This window comes from Pteronotus mesoamericanus, unplaced genomic scaffold (assembly GCF_021234165.1).
Source record: "Pteronotus mesoamericanus isolate MK-2021 breed Mesoamerican mustached bat unplaced genomic scaffold, CSHL_Meso_final contig_317, whole genome shotgun sequence".
Taxonomy (NCBI): Eukaryota; Metazoa; Chordata; class Mammalia; order Chiroptera; family Mormoopidae; genus Pteronotus; species Pteronotus mesoamericanus.
In genome coordinates this window covers 246,253-256,322 of record NW_026555133.1, presented here as the reverse complement: position 1 = coordinate 256,322, position 10,070 = coordinate 246,253, and the positions used below count along the sequence as shown (strand labels likewise).

The 10,070-nt window shown below is 45.0% G+C and overlaps 1 protein-coding gene across 1 annotated transcript; it reads left to right on the top strand.

Annotated features, from left to right (window-relative positions):
* Positions 1 to 2,070: 2,070 nt before the first annotated feature.
* ODF4 (outer dense fiber of sperm tails 4) lies at positions 2,071 to 8,696 on the top strand. The gene is made up of 5 exons (XM_054575582.1): positions 2,071 to 2,123; positions 2,372 to 2,433; positions 2,667 to 2,959; positions 8,202 to 8,336; positions 8,518 to 8,696. Exons 2-5 carry the CDS (start codon positions 2,423 to 2,425, stop codon positions 8,694 to 8,696), a joined length of 618 nt encoding a protein of 205 aa, XP_054431557.1. The 5' UTR covers positions 2,071 to 2,123; positions 2,372 to 2,422.
* Positions 8,697 to 10,070: the final 1,374 nt, after the last annotated feature.

The window sequence follows — 10,070 nt, the reverse complement described above, 5'->3', positions numbered from 1 at the left end:
ACCTAGTAACCACTAAGATTACATTTCCTTTCTGGAATTCTTTTAATTACTTTTTGAAAAACAGTTTTTTATACATTCACAGGTTTATACGAAATATGTTAGTTATAAATGATTCTAATATAATGACTACGCACGTACCTTTCACCCAAATCAGGAACCAGTAACCTATTGCCACTAATGTGTATGTGCCTGTGTAATCTTCCCTGTCCCATTCCCCAGCTTCCCCAGAGAAACAGACAGTATTATTTTTTGTGTTTATCATTCCCTGCTTAAAAAAAAAAAAAAGAAGACAAACGAAAAACAGCCATGCAATCATAATAGTGTGTATGCATACAGTGATTTGTTTAGTTGTATTTGTTTATGAGCTCTATAAAAATGGTATCATGTTTATGGTGTATTTTTCTTGGAATTCCGTTTTTCAGAAAATGTTGTATTTCCAAGATCCTGCCCCATTGTTTTGTGTTGCTGTTAGGACTATTTGTTATGATTAGAAATTCTTAGAAACTCCAGGAAAAAACTAAAACAGCTGCAAGGAAGGAAACACAATCCTGATGATCACTAGCTCTGCGTGAATGCCATTCCCAGGGGGCTCAGCGCTCCCCTCTTTCATCACTGCTCCCTCCTCGTGTAGAACACGCCTCAGAGTTACCCCAGCCTATGGCTGACATGGCTAGGGAGTTGTTCACTAGCTCCCTACCTGTCATTAGTTTGTGGGTCAGCTTCCAGATTCGGGAGCCCCTGATCATGGCTGATTGTTTTAGGGACGACACCTGTCCCTGGCAGGGCCAAAGAGTGTCTGGGCTTGAGACTGAGAGGTCCCTTCTCTGACGGCCAGTGGTAGATAGCTTGGGTATAAGGGCCATGTTTCTTACTATGTGGACCAGAGGAGCGGAGAAGGTTGCTCTGCAGAGGAAGAGCAAGATGTTCAAGGAGAAGCAAGACCAGGATCAGAGTGCTAGGGCCAGAATCTTTGTGGCCCCCAAATTCATATGTTGGCAAACTACCCATCAAGTTGATAGTATCAGGATGTGAGCCTGTGGGAGGTGATTAGGTCACGAAGGTGGAACCCTCATGGGTGGGATTAGCACCCTTATAAGACAGATCCCACAGAGCTCCCTTTCCACGCGTGAAGACACATAGCAAAAAGCCTGCACCTTGGAAGTGGGGCCTCCCCTGACCATGCCGACCACGACTGCACCGTGATCTTGGGCGGCCAGGGTATGAATTCCTGATTCCAGCCGTTCCTGAGGTCCAGCTCTGCACATGATCTCAGGATCCGTGATTAACTCCCTTTTTGCTTAAATTAATTTAGGTTCTGTCTTATCCTTTGCAGCTACTAATATTCAAGGATGTCTGCCCAAAACATCTGTGTTTTTGTTCCATCTCCATTTGCTAGTGAAAGAGTGCAAAAACAATTAAAATGATAATTTAACAATAACAACCACCACTTTCTGGGAATTTACTGTGAAGCAAAGAGTGCTTTTTATTCATTATCTCATTCAACACTCAAACCAAGTCTGAGACAAGTATTAATGTCCCTTTATTACAGATGTGTAAACTGAGGCACAAAGAAGCTATATGACTCATCCAGATTCACAAGGCTATTATGAGGAGGGTCCACTGTTCATGCTTCTGCCTTTTGAACCCTGAAGTCTGCGTGCTTAACCACATGTATCATTGTCTCCACAAAGTAAGCCAGCTCTGGTGGGATTCAAATCTATACCCCACAGTTGAAAGGCTTGCTAACCTCATGAGAATTCCAGAGTCTAACTGCGATCTGGAAGCCACTATGATTGGGCTTTGTTCATCTGTTGATTTGAAAAGTCACAGGCGACTCAGATTTCTTTTCCTGTAACTTAAAAGGGAGATTAGAAAAAATTTCGGGCTGCATAACACCCATGTAACCTGTCCTTATCTTATGTCCTCCCCCTTCTGAGGCTGAGTAAACAAAGTAAAAAGAAAGAAGAGGGAAGGGAATGGCAACTGTTGCCTGGAAGTGAGTGGCGGTGGGAGAGAGGGGTGAAGGCGTTGGGGGAAGTAGCAAGAAGGTCGGTTACACCTCTGGAAACACGTGCAAGTGCTTTCCTGGGGATAAACTTCTTCTCCCTCCTCCTGCTCCATTGGTGAGTATTTGGGGCTGGTGTTAGGGCAGACGAAATGGAAAGAGAAAAGGAGACTCTCAGAGCCCGTTGCTCTTAGGTGAAGGGAGGCGTCATAGCCACAGTTCTGAGCTGGGGCCTGAGAAGCAGGGGGTTGAGAAAGAGTTGGAGCCAAAGCTGTGGGCCCCCTCCCTCACTTGACTGCCCCCCTCCCCAGAATATTCCACGGCAGTTAGGGGCCCTGTCCCGCTGAATGGGTCGTTCTTTTCCAGATCTCAGGCCCTGTGGTGGCAACTGCTCTACCTGATGAAAATGTTTAGAAGATGAGGGACAGGTGAGCCAAGAAAGGAAAGAGAGAGATGGGGTGGAGGATAGAAGGAGGACAAAGAGGATGCTCGACACGGGGACAGGGGACATTGGGGTGAGTTCCCCGGGTCAGGAGGAGAGAGGGATGAGCATTAGAAGCCTGGCAAGGAAGGGGAGGGCTGGAAAGGTAGATGGGGTAGTGATGAGCCTGGGACAAGAAGAGGGGTTGCGGAACTTCGTCTCTGCCCCCACCAAAAACAGGCAGTCCCCTGTGACGCACAACTGGGTCTCTCCTTTGCCCCTCCAATGGATAATTAAACACACTTCTGAGTGCACGAGGCAGGCGCTAGCCTCCGGGCTCAGCCTGATCGCCTTCATCCTGCTGCTGATCATGGCCTTCTCTACGAAATGGCTGTGCCTGCCTTCGATCCGCTTCTACCAGCGCTGGCCCGCAAACGCCAGTAACGGAATTTACACATCAGCTGTTGTCATGTCCATGGGGCTCCTGCACATCTGCAGGTCTGAGGGCTGTCCCGGCTCAGACGACAGCGAAGGTGAGCCCCCTCCCTGCGGCCTCCAGCCTGCCTTGGCCTCTCCATTTACCCTCCTTCTGGTCACCCTCACTGTGTGGGCCAGTAAGATGACGGGCACCGAGACTGGCACCAAGGATCATTTTTGCTCTCCCTGCCTGGCCAGACTGGTTTGCCTGACCCAATGGCAAGGGTTACTGCTTTGATAAGGCTTGCAGCCAAGTCTGTTCTTATAAAAATGTTGTGAGAGGCCTGGACTCTCGGTGCATGTGAATCGCTCACTAATCACAGAATTCGCCCTTCTCCTGGGAGGGAAGACCCATTGAGGTGGCATTTCCTTCCTCTAGGCTCGTGTACGCAGAGCTTTGGGAGGAGTCCCGAGGGCTCTCCCCCAGGCCCTGGTCACGGCCGCTGTTCTTCCTTTAGGCTTCTACAGCGTCGCTTTTCTGGGCCAGCTCTGGGTTCCCACAGCTGGTTTTCCAGCCCTCCCCTTCCTGGCTTCTTGCAGCTGCTCCATTCCCTTTCTTGTGAACCCCACATCCTGCTGCCCTCTCACTTGCCAGGGTTGGGCCTCTGTTCTCAGGTTTTGTGGAAACCAGAGCCTTTGACCCCATCCCCTGCCCATTTCCATTTCTTCATTCTTACTAACATTTTTTTTAAGTTACATAGCTATTTTCTTCCATTATGAAAGTAATACACTCTTTAAAAAAAAAAGATTTTATTTAGTTATTTTCAGAGAGAGGGGAAGGGAGGGAAAAAGGGAGAGAAACATCGATGTGCGTGAGAGAAACATCAATCAGGTGCATCTCCCATGCCCCCAACTGGGGACCTGGCCTGCAACCGGGCGTGTGCCCTGACGGGGGACTGAAACAGCGACCCTTCAGTTCACAGGCCAGTGCTCAATCCACTGAGCCGCGCCATCCAGGGCAATACACGCACTCTTATTACAACATTTGGGGAAACAAAAACTATCGTTTATTGCACACTTACTCTGTTTGCTCATTTTAATCATCAATCAACAGCGATGGGGCAATTAACCTTATTTTACAGATGAGAAAATTAAGACTCAGATTAAGTACCTTGCTCATGGTTGTAAAGATGTTAGGTTGAACCACATGAAATGGCCAATATTTGACTGCTTTTCACCTATAAAAAAGAGCAAATTCATCTGGATCAACCTAACAATGGCATGTTTACAATTATAACTCAGGTGTGTCTGGCTCCAAAACTCACGTAAGCACCTAACTTGCTCCATAGAGCTATTCAAAAACAGCCACTAGCAGCAATGTGTTGAGCACTCAGTTTTTCCCAAGCTTAAAAAAAAATTGAACAAATTTTTAATGACTTACATAGTTGAATTCATTCTTCATAAATAATTACATATTTTAAATTATTTTATTTAATCTATATTATTTTAAAATTTATCTTTATGAGGTATAATAAACTTTTTGTTAAGTGACTGTAGTGTTCAATTTCATAAATGTATCACCTCTTACTTGACTATTTTATTTTTCTATTCCTCACTAATTTATTTCTAACTTCTTATTTGAGGAAAATGGGAGCAACAGAATTTATCAATCATAAGGTTTTCTCTGTATTTAATATTAATTCTTTGGCATAGATTCCCCAAAGTGGGTTTACTGGATCAAATTGTTGGTGGTGAAACAGCACCAGGGGGTAGGCCAGTGGGGTGAGACGGGATCTTGGTTTAGGAGTCTTGGTACTTGCGTTCTGGCTAAGAAAGAATTCAGAGCCAAGACTCAAACTGTAAGAGAAAGTTGACTTAGAAAGTCACAGAGGTAGAAGAGGTGAGCTGTAGAAGAAATGGGCTCAGGAAACAAGTTACAGAGGCAAAAGAAGGGCCCTTGGTGCTTAGGTGAAAAAAAACAACCCCGGGGAAAGCGGGTGGGAAAGGCACGGGTGGGCTCCATAGAGTGAGCCCTGCTGGGTGCTATGCTTGATGGGATTTATCTGGAAGCCTCAGGGAGAATCCCAGTAGAATACACATCAGCTTTCCAGGTGCGTTTCCAGGTCCTTTCAGTGTTGTGGTTTCCACTGATTGGTTGGTGCCAGAGCAGGAGGTCATTAGTCAGTGCAGCTGGCCCTGATGTCCGCCATGGCTTTGCTTGTCTGGTTTTTCTGCTTTTCTGGGCCTGGAGCTGAAACACAACTGAGATATAGATGTATTTGATGCGGGTCAGAACCTCACTGTCCTGGGGCTTCAGGGCTATTCTCCAGCCTCCTTATTCTTCCCCCTCTAAGGGGGTCTAACCCACATGACTGGCACCATGCCAGGGGAGGAAAAATCAGGGGAGGGTCCAAAGCACATGGCCAGTGAATGCGAGGGGAGAAAAGGTCACCCTGGGGATGGCGCCTTTGTTTTCCCAGTTTTGCTTGTTGCTAGGCACCCAGGGCTTTCTGCCCTGGTGACCCTCTGACCTGGCCCATCATCCTTGCTCTCCCAGGTCTAACTGCCAACTATAAAAACAGTATAAATAGTTTAAGGTCTTTAATAACATTTTCCATGTTGCTTTAAAAAAGTATGATAGCAATTTATATTTCCACTAATAATGTATGAGAAGGTTTGTTTCCTTGTACCTTTACCAGCAATGACTGTTAACTTTAAATATATATTAAATTTAAATACGTAATGTTTAAAAGATTTTATTTATTTATTTTTAGACAGAGGGGAAGGGAAGGAAAAAGGGTGGAAGAGAAACATCAATGTGTGGTTGCCTCTCATGCATCCCTGCTGAGGACCTGGCCCGCAACCCAGGCATGTGCCCGGAGTGGGAATCAAACCAGCGACCCTTTGGTTCCCTCAAATGAGAGGCGGGCACTCAATCCACTGAGCCACCAGCCAGGGCTAAATACATAATTTTTTTAAATTAAAAAATAGTAGCACAGCCCTGACCGGTGTGCCTCTGTTGGGCTTTGTCCTGTGGAGCAAAATGTCACCAGTTATATTCCCAGTCAGAGGACATGCCTGAATTGCAGGTTCAGTCCCTGGTCGGGCACATACAAGGGGCAACCTATCGATGTTTCTTACTCACATCGATACTTCTCTCCCTCTCTTTCTCCTTCCCTCCCCTTCTTTCTCAAAATAAATAAATAAAATCTTTAACAAAATAAAGTTAAAAAACATTGCATAGTTATTGTGGGAAATGCAGAAAGTTTAAAAAAGAAAATAAAAATCACCTAAAATTTCCCCACACAGATATAATCACAATTGGCATTATAATGGATATAATTCCAGTCTTTTGTGTGTATGTATACATAAAATAAATACAAATAAAGAGATACATATTTTTTATTTTATTTTTTTACTTATTATTGAATATATTGGGGTGACGTTGGTTAATAAAATTATATAGGTTTCAGGGGTACAATTCAGTTGTTATTTATTTTTATTTCAATAAACATATACTTTTTAAGAAATTAGAACCATTCTACATGCCCTATGTTGCAAACTCCACTTTTCATTTGCTTATATCATTAAACAATTATTCTATAGCGTCACCTATGTTTAAAATTTATCTGATTAGGTAGTATATAAACAGAGTCAAACCTCAAAAAATACAGAAGATTCCAGAGTGACGCGAACCCCTGACCTCCAGCTTCCAGGCTGCCTCCCCAGCTTCCCCTGTATTCCTAGAGACACTGTTCGGGACAGTCTTCTGTCACATCGCCACTTTTAATGAACACATAATAACCCAATGTGTGGGTGCACTCTAATTTACTTAACAAATCTCTTGTTGGACAAATACCTATTCTGGTGCATAGCTTGGATTATTTCCTTAAATGTAAATTCCAAAAAGATGCATTTAGGACTTTTCAGGGTCTTGGTTTTCTTGTGCTGTGTCACTCCCCAGGAAGTACCGCCCGCTAGCCGTGTGTGAGAGCACCTCTTTCTCTTCGCAACCCTCCCCTATGTCAGACATCATCACTTTTGTTCCGATCTTTGCTAATATAATAGATTTAAAATGTCACTTTTAATTTGCAATTCTTTATGTTGAGCTTCATGTGTTTATTGGACATTCAGATTTGTGCTTTTGAGAATTGCAGTTCAACTTCCCTCCCTGTTTTTTTTGATTGATAAGTTTGTTTTTTATATGGGTTAGGATTATCAAACAATCTCCATCAAAAACCACTCCCTGTTTATTTTTTTTCCAGAAAGCAAAATTAATATAATGTAAACAAGAATATCTACTTAATAAAATTAACAAACCAATGTAATTTTCTTACATAAATTAGCTCATCTATCATTGGCGAGCAATGCTTCTAACTGTGGAGCTTCTACCGGGTTTTCCGTTCCTCTAGTCTGATGGCAGACTTGACTGCGACAGCAGAGGCGATGGTGTAGGTCCAGGCGCGACCAGCGACCGTTCTCATGCAGGAGCCACAGTGCCAGTCCCCTCCGCTCGCCTCTCCATCTTGGATTTGCACGGAAGGAGCAAGTGTACTTGGCGTGCTAGCTGATCTCAATTTTCTTCACCATTTTCCTGAAGGAGGCGCCATAACGGGTGCCGTATTTACTGATGATTCGGACTTTCTTGGTTCGTTTAGCCATTTTACTGCAAAGTAGGTCGGATCTGGATCCCAAGAGACAAACCACTGCCTGTTTAATAAGTGAAAGGGATATTTTATTGCTATCTTAAATGTGCATTTCTTTGGTTATTAATGGACCTGAAAATTTTCTCATATTTGCTCATTTGATTCTCTTGTGTGTATTGTCAATCCTTAGTTGATCCCATTTTCTCCTTTTCCCCAGACAGTCTTAAGCTGTGGACTAATCACCCAGCCTTTGGGTTGGCCAAGATAACCTTCAGTCTGGCCCTGGTGCTGGGCTGCATCTTCACCATTTGGTTGCACCTGCTGTACGTGCCTGGTCTGCAGAGATCGCCCTTCTTTGGCTGGATTGGGACCATCATGAGCTTCTGTGAAGGTGCCCCCTACCTCTGGGAAAGGTCCTTAGTGTCCCCTAACCCACATAATCTTAGGCACTTCTGCCTCTTCCTTTCTTTGGGAGTGAGGTATGGGTTTTGTGGGTGGTGGTAGAACTGGTATTTGTTGACTGAAATTGATCTCCATCATTTTCTGGTCACTGGAGAGGCAGAAGGGAGGGACTGATTCCCATGAACCCCTGGGGCTGTGTGCTGTGGGTGCACTGGTGGGAGCTGTGGTTTGTGGCTGTCGCTCAGCAGATGAGGGAAAGGCGCTATGGGACACTTAGGTGGGAATGACATCTCTGCTTCCTGTCTCCTAGTTGCCTTCATTTTCTCCACCCTCTTGTTGTTTCCTATTAACGTCTGGATCTTTGAGCTGAAGAGGAACTTATCAATCCCCATTGGATGGAGCTATTTCATTGGTTGGGTGGTGTTTGTCCTCTATGTCACCTGTGGTGAGTGGTCTGGAGGGGCCTGGGACGGAGGGGACGTGGGTGGGTCAGGGCCAAAAAAGTGTGGAGAAAGGGCAGGAGTCCAGAGCGATAGGTTTCCATGGACTTCTTTTTGGCCTCACCCTGCTTGCACTTCCCTTCCACCCTCTGACTCCTGTCTCCCCCGTGCCCTTCTCTTTCCCAGCGTTCCTCTGCTACTTCAACAATAAAAATTTCTGGAGTCTGATTTTGAGCCATTCCCCTGGCACTGTGTCCTGCAGCAGCAGTACCAGGGCAATTTCTCTGAATGACCCAATAGTCTCAAACATCTCTGTCATCCAGAAAGGAGTCCTGGATCCTGAGCAAGAGAAGGGATCTCTGTAACCTTTTCTGAACGCCTGGCACCAAGTTCTGTCCATTCACCTGAATCGCCCTCCCCATTCTTCCCCACAACTGTGAAGTTGTTTGGCCCTCCTCGTTGCACATGATTGGAAAGGGAGGATTTTGACTTCTCTTCCTTGTTCCTACGTTGCGTACAGTTTGGGTGATGTGGAATAAATTATCTGTCTCCTATTTATCATGTCTGGCAGTTGTTGAGGCAAGACAACTTGAAGAGGGAGAGGAAGGGAGAAAGAACTAATTTGTTTTCAAGTTCTTTCTATGGAGGAGCCTTCTGGCGTGTTCGGTCCCCAAACCTGCCCAGCCTCTCCTACAGGACACTTGTACGCAAGCAAAGACCTCTCAAGAGCTGAGCCTCTTCAAACTTTGTTTCCCCATCTCAACATTTGTTGGTAGGTAGGGAGGAATGATCAGGAGAGAGATATCACTTATGACATAATTATTCACAGTGAAGAGTTCAAGAGCAAAATAGCCCTTGGGTAAGAGGCGGGTTAAACACTGAGAACACTCTAGAGGGTATGGTTTTATCATGTGCCCTGGGCAGCAGCCCCACGCCCAGTCCAGCTCAGAGGACAGAACACATAAAGCACTCTGCCTGGATGCCGCCAGCACCAGCACCTCCTCCATCACCTCCACCTCCACCCCCACTAGCACCACCGTGACCACCAGCTTTAATTTTACCACCTTCACCCTTCCTCGCCCCCTGCCACCGACAGCTACAGCTACAGCTCTCTGAGACCCGAGCCTCCCATTTTTTTTCACACTATAACAACAGGAATAAAAAAAGGACAAGAAAGGAGAACATTAGGGTTGGGCCCTAAGATCAAAAGACAACTTGCCCATTTGCGTATAAACTCAGCCTCACAAAGGCATGGCAGCAGCCAGCTCGGGCAGTGCCGGCAATAACTATTGGGATTCGGACATCTTGCGCAGAAAGGGATAAATTGTGAGTGGATTGAGTATGTTAAAAATATCCGTATTATTATTGAACCAGATGATACTGCTGTTTCAGCAGTTAAATGCTGGCAATTTCATATGGTTCAACCTACTATGTCTGGTTGATTTCTATTTGAGTCCCTTAAGATTCTTATTCTTATCATACCTGACCAGCAGTTGTGGAGTTTCCAACCAAGTTCCAAGGAAATATTCTGAGCAGCAAACCTAATACACAGGCTTGAAAATTAGGTACAACAGACATTCCACAAATTGCTACATATTGTTTCCCTTATATTCCTCCCCTGTGGTAGCTAGCGAGGTTTTATTGGAGAGCTTATTGAGTTAGTCATCCTGGGCGAAGGGACACAAAAGAAAGGGATGTCATGACCTCTGTCTTATATATACATTCTAATTGGAGAAAAT

What these genes read in the sequence shown, in the direction of transcription:
- ODF4 (XM_054575582.1), top strand. An exon ending in CGGCTCAGACGACAGCGAAG is followed by an intron (nt 2,960 to 8,201) that starts GTGAGCCCCCTC and finishes CCTGTCTCCTAG; the next exon opens with TTGCCTTCATTTTCTCCACC. An exon ending in TGTCCTCTATGTCACCTGTG is followed by an intron (nt 8,337 to 8,517) that starts GTGAGTGGTCTG and finishes TCTCTTTCCCAG; the next exon opens with CGTTCCTCTGCTACTTCAAC.